A 10,654-nucleotide genomic window follows, 5' to 3' on the forward strand; every position below is an offset into this window, starting at 1 on the left:
CTAATTGAAATCCGTAAATTTGGTATGCTGGCGACAACTTTGTCTAAAAATTTATTGCCACAAAATAAACATCGTGAGTTTTTTTTTCGGTTCGGTGAGCAGGTCAACATGTTGCTACAGGATGTTGAGCATCGATTGTTTGTTCCGCGGTAAATTGTTTGCCTAGTGTTATTATTTGCCTAGTTGCCAATATTATATGTTTGCTTGTAATCTCAAAACTTCGTATCTTCATTTATTCCCGAATCGCCAATAGTAAAAGCCATATACGTACGGAATGCGCACCTCAGACTACAAGGATCGAAATCACTGAGGCCGAGCATAATACGTGCGAAAGTGGCGGTGCACTTATAAATTCTGTATGACACCGCCTCGCGCGGTTACGGCCGGTTTGACGGCCGGCTATAGCCGTTGAAAGACTGTCAACACGATTATATCTTAGACCGCGGGATTTCAATTGATTATTTGCTTAGTAATCCAGCAGTGATATTGGATCAAACTAATACGGCGGTTTGGCTATAAGGTAATGTTACTTATTAACTACACAAGGTGCAGTTCACTGTAGCATTCGTTAAAATTGCATAATCAATGGTCGAATTATGCCTTTAAGTTCAAATAATAGTATCTAAATTAAACACTTACTTCTTTAACAAAATACAAATCCATAGTGCGCCCAAACTACAGAGAACAGCTTTGCGCTACCTCACTCAACATACTGCCAGTTTCAAGCTGAACACGAACTTGCTACAACTAACTGGCTTCTAACACACACACGTGGCGTCTAGCGAATTGCCACGTTAACAAATCTAAACAAACCTGTGTCTAGACCGCGCTACTGTAAAACGAAAAATATCACTACATAGGTTGGTTTAACCATCCAGTAGGTGACGCCTGCACCACAGAAACAAACTAGCTTAACAAACCCTGCTGTTCGTGAACAATATGGTTACGTCGATCTGTCACTTTTGACATTTACTAAAATTTGAGATAATATTCATCGCAATGACTCACATCCAGCATCATCACTTGGGTGGTACAGTACAGTAGAGGTACTCAAGTCACATAAGCTGTGCAGCATAAATCAATTTCATCATGTATGCACTACGTAATTATTTCGCTGTGGCTATATGCCCAGCAGCCGGGCCGGTCTTCGATTTCCTAAATGCCTGGCAGTTCCTAACCCTAACCCTTGTTTACTTGAGATAACGCAAATAAAGATTTATAATGTTTTTCTTTGTTGTTTTTTCGGGCCACCAGATTTCATTTTCGGGCCACCAAAAATTGAAAATCAATGATTTTGGTGGCCCGATCGGGCCACTGAAAAAAAAAGTTAGTGTCGAGCCTTGTGTTATGTCATGTACAGTCTCTATTTATATTGTTCTATGTGTATTGTAATGGTTAGTATCTTTATTTGTAATATTTATTTTTACAGATCGAAGAAAAAGAAGCTATTCAGCTTATATATCTGTTCAAGGCAGGACGCAAAGTTTTGGTTCCCTTTTTCGACTGTTCACATATAGATGTAGAAATTGATACCAACACCTCTGTGTGGGTATTGTTTATGAGATTGGTGAATGTATAATTGCGATCAATTGATCTGATCTTTCCAAACCATTGTAAGTTGCTGAATGCAACAATAACATTACGTGAGTGTTAATGGCATTCAAACGGGTGAATTGACCCATGATTTCAATCTCAACCTCCTGCAATAAGTGACCGGTAACATATGATATCTGTAATATATGACATGTACAATCTACACAGGTTTTGACATCTCGCCCCAGAGTTACGTGACTGACAGCACATGACATATACTTGCCATGTTTTGTCTACTCATCGAATACTTGTTTGCACAGGTGGACTTGTCAAAGATTATTACAAGAACTTTGTGGTAGAGCTGACGTCTGAGCCTCGGTTAATTATGTTTTCTTAAGCACTGCTTTCTAAGGTCAGGGTTTGCAGCTACGGAAGCTAAAATCTTATTTGTCTAAGTTCATGAAAGAACTGTAACATTGACCCGATGTTACTTATCTGCCTGTATGCTATATTAAGCATGCTTATATGTGTAGAGAGATGACCCACTTAATGTTGCGCCAATCTGGGGGACCTATATATAGCTTCTTCCTGTAAAATTTGCGACTGAAGACTATAGGCCTATATCATCAGTCCGAGCTAATAATGACAAATTTGTTATTTAATGACAAAACAAATTGTTATTTAATGACAAAATTTGTCATTATTAGCTCCTGGTATCATGTAATTAGTAATATAGTTGCAACCTTCCACACTTACTTATGCGTTGAAAAACAACAAAAAGCACAGTGCTGGTAAAAAGCACAGTGCATACGCTGGAAACACATTCGTGTACAAATAGATTAGTTAACTAGTGCCCTGTATTGCTATGGCATGCACAAAGAGTAATGATTAGTCATATGTTTAAACTGGCATTACATAATTTGTCTACATGAGTAATGTCACTGCCACGCATCCACACGTGTCTGAATCATATTAGTTTTCTATTTGTGTGAACATCTCTCAGAAGTGTCACATTATTCACAGGATGCAGTTCTGTACATACGGCGAGTACATGCTTCCGCATTTCAAGGCAGCGCAAGCTCAAAGCCACATGCTGCTGGTTTGACTTGTATTTGCCCTAGCCTTCAGCAGGTCGTTGTTTTTTGACAGGAGTTTTTTTTGTGGTTTCCTCTGTAGGTCTATGCAGTGAGAGTGCAGTGGGCAGGAACCAGAAAGACTCTCCTGTTTCGTACCTATGGAGCCTTCTTCGACTTGCATGTATGATTAATGTTGTAATTGCACTGGTTCCAGTTGCTATGCTTGATTGCTTGTATATGTGTGGGAAGTTGAGCTTACAAGTGCACAGTAGCTTAGCTCTTCATTTCTGTTTTCGTTATCACTGTGATGTAAGCTTAGATGCTTTTAGTTTGCTGGCAAAGATTTGTGATCACAATTTTTAGCTCATCTGACGAAGTCAGATGCAGCTTGTAGAATCGCATGATCGTCCGTGCGTTCGTCCGTCCGTCCGTGCGTTCGTCCGTCCGTCCGTCCGTTCGTCCGTCCGTGCGTTCGTCTACAGTTGGGCACAAATCTAAACGGCTCGACGTACGGATTCGAAAGTCGGGACGTGGGGGGGTAATCCGAAAACGAGTTGGGATGTCGAAGCTGGGGGTCAAAGGTCAAAGGTCAAGAGGTGTAAAAAAAGGGGGAACATTCCCTCCTTAACTTAAGGTATAGGGAGGAAATGCAGAATTGCGGCACAAATCTAAACGGCTCGACCTAGGCTCGTGATAGTCGGTGTACAGCATCATGGTAGGAAAAGCCATCCCTGTGCCGAAATTGGAGGTCACAGGTCAAAGGTCAATGGGCACAGGGCAGATTTTAGACATTTTCTGAGGACATGGTCTGACGGAGCGATTGAAAAACTTTTTTGTTTCAGCAGTGACCTAGCATTTTTATGGCTTTATTGAAAGGACCATGAAATGTACTTTCTGCTGACATGCGAAGAGTAAGTGTCGGATAACCTTTTGACCCTCAAGAGGCGGGTTAAACATGGATTTGTTTACTGTTACTGTTAGAAAGAATTTTACTGCCAGGTTTGCTAGTAGAATCTATACATGCCTGGATGTATGAGGCTACAATGTCACAGTGAAATTTCAAAAGCTAAATTTGGTTGAAGAAGGTTTATGCTCCTTAAATCGTATAATTTCTATGGCATTCTGTACTGTCAGTGTGTTACATGTAGCGTATGCCACTGCCAGTGGCCACTGCCAGTGCATGTGGTGGTGGTACTGTGTAGTTTTTGCCTGCGTTAATTAGTTACAGGTGGCAGCTCTCTATTTTAGCCTGTAGGCTTGCGTAGGTAAATGGATGAGTGCTTACCTATTCTGTCTTGCAAATAGTTGTTGCTACTACGTATGATGGGAGCTTCCATCTTTAATCTGAAGACACTTAAACGTACGCGCCATCTCGTGGCAACTTTCATAACGATCCCAACGAACATTCCTTTGAGAAGGTTCCTGATACCATCCCTGTGCCTTCCACTGTTTCGGCGTGTATGTGAACACATTTGGGACTAACAGGGTTTACTAGAATCCCACCACTCCACCACAGAGTCACCGCAGTAGACGTTAGATGAGCGCTGTCGCTCCGCGGCACTTGTCTGTTTAAATATTTGACAAAATTGTACCTCAATATATACGAGAGCAATTATAGAATATCTCAGCCAGTGTGCAAAAGAAGGATGGAAATTGGAATACAAAAGTATTTTGTAATATAAAAATATCTTCTACATCACATTATAGCAGATTAACATTGTGATATCTATCACCTAAACTAAAGTTATTTGCAACTAAAGAAAACTATAATTTCGCGTGCTATCATGCAAAGCAAATTTATTTTAAGCCTTGTCATTTCTTGAACATTTTAGGCCAAATTAAGGGAAGCATTAGATGGAAAATCTGATGTCATTATTCCAACGCTACCTGGTGAGTAGGAACCTGATTACATAGACCGATGCAAAAGTAGGTTACTCTCACAATGTTAACGGCGAAGTGTTGCCGTTGCCAATAAACTACGTACATTGTGGGACTGCATTCATCCTACCTTGCTGCCAGCTCCATGTGCTGCTTATCTCCGTAATACCTCTAATTGTGTTCTCCTCAGATTTGTGTTGGATCAGTAGACAGCGAAAATTTGGCAGCTTTAATGTATGGTATCGATGCAGTAGGCAGTAAAGTGGGGTGGGGCCCGGCGGGTGGGAGGTAAGTGTTCAATGTGGCAGGTGGCAGTGATGTGTGAATAGAAACTCACAGGTGCAATACAGTGACGTTCAGTAGAGCTGGGCAATCATACACAGTCACGCTCTGTGTGCAAACACGTGTGCACTTCACCTACGAAGAGGCTTTTCAATCGGTTCAAAAGAAGAACAATGAGAACCAGCACATGCTCAGACCTCGGTGAATTCAAGGGATTTGACGAATCGGCAATAGGCCACATAGTAAATGAACTCCATCGCTTCGAAAGTTATCAACCTCTGCTCAGAACGCGGGTGCTTCTGTGACAGCATGGCATTAGGGATCAGAGATGGTGACGGGTTTAACTGCAGCCACTTTCCTGGGGGCAGGAATGTTCCGGCATTTTTCATGCTGTTATCCCGCATCTCGGCGGGACAACCGCTGCTACGTCACCGTCGCCGGTCTGCAGGCGCGACTAAAAGTAAAATCCCTCGTTGTTCAAGCGCACAGAGAAAGCATTGATCTGTGCACTTGCGGGTAGGTAACCTGCCCCCCCCCACCCTGTGGCAAATGTCAACACGCCGGTGGCCCTTGAGTGTAAGCGGAATAGTCAGCATCCTCTCACACTTCCTCTCTGTTCTCCTGCCTCGCTGTTTATGTTCTGATTACCAGGCAGAAAGTGCAGCGTTTAGTAGTCGCGACTGATTACGGCAAATCACTGCGAATTGTTGCTCGGGGTTTATTGGCACGGCTGGTTTTGGGTAGGGGGGTTATTGCGCGAGCATTGAGTAGGGCTGGAGGGGTAGCATGCGTGTCGTGGCTATCGGTGTGCGAAAACGACAAACCTACTGCGCTGTGACGTGAATTACGTGTACTGTTCCCCACGTAGCATTGTGATACGTACAGACGAGTGGAACTCTTGTGAGTAGTGTGGGAACGATAGTGATACATGCGTTCGTTGTACCGTGCATTGAGAGTGTTGTAATTTGACTGCAAATTGAGACACTTAATCAGACACATTCATGTTTGATTCACATCTATACTATGGTTGATTAGTGCTGGAATATCACTCGCTCTAGAGTAAGGTGTATGATCACAGGCAATGCTAAAGTGAGCTTGCTGCTAAAAGCACATGCAAAGGAGAGTGGTGAAGCTACTCGGGTGTCGTACTAACAACTGTACATCTGTCGGCGCTCACGTGCACGTGTGTGTGTTGTGTTGTAGAGGTATGCTTCATGGAGCAGGCACGGTGGCTCTCGGAAGAAGCCATAGCCACGCAGCTTCTTACTGCCGTTCGACAGTTCTGTAAGGTACGTGTGAGTGTCGCGCCCATGCTATCGAGAGTAAAATTGCAAGATTTACAATGCTAATGAGGATTTGTGCAGATAACTTCTGGCGCCAGCTACACGGTGCGCCACCACGCACCCGCATTGTTGTATTCCTGGCCCACATTCAAACTAAATATTTACTCTTTCTGCGTAAGCTTGCCCGGGTCTTGCCACACAAACGTACGTGGGTAGATCACACAAAACGCAGGCCAGCGTGGCACCTTTCTAGGATGACCTTACTCGGACTCGTGCAACCACACTCGTAATGTGTGTCTAACGTGTATTGGATTATGCTCGTCGACGTGCGTTTACCACAAGCAAGAGATGGTCAAAGTGCATGCTAGGGGCTACGACCTTGTGCAGCCCTTATTGGCGGCCAACGATAGAGGCTGTGACCGCCGTGCTCTCGCGTTAACGTCTGCCGCATGCTGCGAATTCTCGTAGGAGTTTTTTTTTAAATAATTTCTTTATTTCCAGGTATGTTACAAACATGTTACAGCCATTGCAATACATACTTGTACATATATATTTAACTTATATACAATTTGATATGTAGGTATACTTTGATGTACACAATTCTTGTAGGAGTTGCCGAAGCTGCCGGCGGAGGTGCTGGCGAGAGATGATATGAGGTGCTTCTTCAGGAGTTGGAGCTCGGACCCGGGGAATGGCGATCGCAGCGACGGCAGGTGAGACGGCTGAGGCATGTTGTCTGGTCAAGCTGAGTCTTAACATGAGATTTTTTTCGTGGTCCTTATTTCTAGGCACTGCGTATGTGAAACTTGTATTTTTGCCACATTTCTCTCGACGGTCTATGAGAAAAGATTAACGGTAAGACTGATGTTAAGACTGATTTTGTTTCTGTGAACAGGCCCTAGGTCTTAACAAACGCCTACACCCGATCTGTTTACAGTCATACTGTATTAGTGGGCACCCCTATAGAATCGTCGACTGTCATCACCGATTCCCACAGATGCAATGGGATGAGTGCATCTGTGGTTATATACCTATCGAAGTTTCTGCGTTATGTTGACATGTTTGAGATGACACCTGTGCGTGATTGCAGTACGTCAAGTGGCGCCACCTGCATGGCACCATCCTCTATGCTCGGCAGTGCATCGGCTGTGCGTTCAGCGCTCTCTGGTGTTGACGGGAGTGGCGACGACGCATCGCAGCCGCCTCCTGTGCCGCCTCACTGCGCCACCCCCGCCGTGCCGGCAAGGATGGCAAGCCGGCGCGTGTCCGCAAACCAAGCGAACATCTCTGCGCCGTCGTTGCCCTCGAGCGATGATTCGTTGCTGGGGTTAAGCATGCAGCTCGGTGGTGGCAGCGCGGATGGAGAGAGCGATGGTGTTGCACAGTATCGAGCCATCGCCGATTACTGTGCCACCGGGACGGACTTGCTGCTTAGCAAGGGGGCGTTAGTACATTGTGTCGAGGCTAATTGTTCTGGTGAGAAGCTAGTATTAATAGGTATAGTTGTAGTCATAGTCATAGCCAGTCATAGTTATAGCTATAGTAAGTTATAGTTATAATTTATAGTTTATAGTCAAAGTTATAGTTATAATTATAGTTATAGTTACAGTTACAAGAGCAATCGGAGATAGTAAACCTCCACCACAGCGTAACAGTTCCCCCATCTTGCTGGTACACCAGAGTTTGATGGAATTTTAAGTTTTGATTTTGTTTTTAGGAAGTGTTGGGTTCATTTTGAGTTTCTGGTAGTTTTGCTTGCTGGAAGCTTTAGTTCAGTTTTTGGCAGTCGGATTCAGTTTCACACTCCGTCCGAAGTCTTCCCCACAAAAAAAATCCTCGATCCAGATCTGGATCCGGATCACCACCTTTTATCTAATTGATTGGTTCTTGGCCCAAGACCAACCCATCCAAAAAACTTAATCAAAATCCGTCCGTAGCTTTTTGAGATATCCTGTTGACAGACAAACAAACCAACAAACAAACCAACTAGCAGGGGCAAAAACATAACCTCCTTGGCGGAGGTAATGAACAAACTAACAGGGGCGAAAACATAACCTCCTTAGCGGAGGTAATAACCTTCATAGCTATAGTCATGGTTATAGTTATAGTTATGATCAGAATTAATGTATGAGCATGTTTACGACAATAGAACGATTACAGGAAAATTGTAAGTCGACTAGTAGGAAATCTTGTAGTGATCACGATAAGTGATAATCCTTGGGTGAGCAAGCTTTGCGGCAGTAATTACGTTTGTCATAGATGTGCAAGTGTGTCTGACTGAATCGTTGCTGTTGGGGACAGGTTGGTGGTTGGTTTCATCGGCTGGGAAGCAGGGTTGGGTGCCCGGCACATTCCTAGAACCTGTAGCTTCACAGAGCCAGCATGCTTCACCAGTGGATGACGCTGAAACACCAGAAGTCGGTACGTTATGCTATCGTCAAATTCAGCGCTGTCCTTGTTTATTGATGACAGCATGTTCTGTAAGGTGAATGTTTGCATTTGTTGGATCTATTGCATAGTAAAGGATTGTATGGTATTGCTTGCTGGTTATTTTGGTTATAGGCAATTGTATTTCGTAAATATTCTGGCTGTAACCAATGCTATCGGGTAAGGATTTTCGTTGTACCCATGTGGTATTTGAGAAAGGTGTTGGTTGCAGCCTGTGGTATAAGGTAGAAGATTTAGGTTGTATGACGTCATGTTATTAGGTGAAGGTTTGGCTTGGATTCTCTACTGAGGTATAACGATCAGGCTTGTATCCTGCAGTGAGGTGTGTGTCGCTGTGCGCGTGTGAGGCACACGACCAGGATGAGGTTTCGTACGAGCAGGGGCAGCACATAGACGTGATCAAGGTCGACAGCTCAGGATGGTGGACCGTCAGGTAGAAGCTTGCTATGCACCACCATTCCCCACTACAGCTTTCCTTCATGTTAAACCTATACTCGCTACTATAACGTAGTCCTGGACTAGATTCAGGGGAAGCTCGTCCACTTATTTCTCATCCACTTCATCACACCCCTTTTTAGATTAATCACCATTCATCATTCACGATCCATTCACCCCTATGAGCATATATCACTCACTGCTGTTGAACTATAAAGTTTGCGACGAACAGTCGTAGTTAATATTTTCTGTGCTGAAAGCTTGGCATTGCCTAATCGCATTATCTGATCATGACGACTGTCTGTGTACCAGAGTGGACGGCAAAGTGGGTGTTACACCGGCCATCAATCTACAGCCGCTAGACGTGGAGCACAACAAGTTCAGCACTCTATTGAATCTTCAGCTGCAACATGCGTTGTTCCACGGGAGACCGGCTCCCCCGCGACCTGGCAAGCCGACTGACAGGTTGGATGGCTGTGTGGGCATAGACGTATTATCGTGGGAGGATACGTTGGCATGTGGGAGGATATTATTAAGTTCTACTGGCAACGCATACATAAGCTCTTTAAAGTAGAGCTGATTACGTGCGGAAGCAAAATTCTCAGCGCCACAGGAAAATTAAATTTCTACATTAGCCTGGTCATTGTCGCGTATTCCGGCAATCTCACATTCGCAAAAGCATACAAAATGTCTGTTTTTAAATGGAAATTTGATTTACACGTAGCCGTAGCAACATATTCAGCAGCAGAAGCAGCAGCAGCAGCTAATAACACCACTAGCATCAGCAGCAGCAGCAGCAGCAGTAGTACAAGCAGTGGTAGCAATTCGTAAGTGTACGTCACTTGTTATTATGGTTATGTATATGTTTGCCTGCAGCACGAATAACTCTCCAGCCACAGAAGAGGTGAAGGAGATGACTGGTGGAAGGTCCAAACTTAATTACGTCCAACTTGACTTGGCAGCTCCAAAGACACTACCTGGGTGAGCCTTGTGTGTTTATTCTGAGCTGTGCAAGCCGTCACCAGTGTTAGAGCTTTAAAATAAAAACCACTCGCCAAACTGGGCGAGTGAGTCAATAAGTTAACTCGCCCAAACGAAATCTGTACTCGCCCAAATTTTAAAACAAAAATGCTTGTCAAACAATAATGAAAAACACAAAAACACCATTGATTTAACTACACATGTAATTCATAGATCACATTTCTCAAAAACTCAAGGCACAACTCTGAAAGTTCGTGTTTTCATTTTCATTTAATTTACTTTTATTCTCGGGCTGCTTTGCTCTATCAATGAAACGCCACGTTACGCCAATTTTATTGACTTCTTAACACCAAGGCGAGCCAGTAGTAGCGCAGTCGCTACCCTACCCACGATGCGTACAGGGCAAGAAATTAGCCAAAATGTGAACAGGCCCACCCAAAATTTTAGCAGGCCCTTGGACAAATTGAACAGGCTCTTACAAGTTTGAACAGGCCCTTAATTGTGTTCAATTTATTCCATGATTAATAAAAGTATTAGCTTAAGCATACCAGGCTTGTCACAAGTTTTTAATGTAGCAGGGTAAACCAAGAAAGTAAACGACTGTCTGCTGCCACAGGCTGCACCCGAACAGCAAAGCTGCAAGGGGGTTGGTTCAGGAAGTGGACCCTGATAAGGGGGGACAGCCCTCCCCCAGAATTTTTTTTTTAATTACACCTCTTAGATGCATTTTCCTGCACT

General features: G+C 43.9%; 1 protein-coding gene and 1 long non-coding RNA gene across 4 annotated transcripts in view; one reads left to right on the forward strand and one right to left on the reverse strand.

The window, feature by feature from the left end:
- LOC106807202 overlaps positions 1-10,654 on the reverse strand; it is a 16,548-nt gene that overhangs the window by 5,270 nt on the left and 624 nt on the right. The gene's annotated exons all lie outside the window — the stretch shown is intronic.
- Positions 1-10,654, forward strand: part of LOC106807200 — a 23,007-nt gene that overhangs the window by 1,098 nt on the left and 11,255 nt on the right. Inside the window, exons 2-10 of one of the 3 annotated variants that reach the window (XM_014809482.1) lie at positions 2,710-2,790; positions 4,442-4,499; positions 5,973-6,058; positions 6,662-6,765; positions 7,143-7,528; positions 8,354-8,473; positions 8,819-8,933; positions 9,248-9,400; positions 9,812-9,916. In XM_014809482.1, coding sequence (XP_014664968.1) covers positions 2,710-2,790; positions 4,442-4,499; positions 5,973-6,058; positions 6,662-6,765; positions 7,143-7,528; positions 8,354-8,473; positions 8,819-8,933; positions 9,248-9,400; positions 9,812-9,916 — 1,208 coding nt within the window. Of the gene's footprint in view, positions 1-2,709; positions 2,791-4,441; positions 4,500-5,972; positions 6,059-6,661; positions 6,766-7,142; positions 7,529-8,353; positions 8,474-8,818; positions 8,934-9,247; positions 9,401-9,811; positions 9,917-10,654 lie in introns of those variants that run through there. The other 2 variants (XM_014809484.1, XM_014809483.1) reach the window with 2 other exon arrangements.

This window comes from Priapulus caudatus, unplaced genomic scaffold (genome assembly GCF_000485595.1).
Source record: "Priapulus caudatus unplaced genomic scaffold, Priapulus_caudatus-5.0.1 Scaffold200, whole genome shotgun sequence".
Lineage (NCBI taxonomy): Eukaryota > Metazoa > Priapulida > Priapulimorpha > Priapulimorphida > Priapulidae > Priapulus > Priapulus caudatus.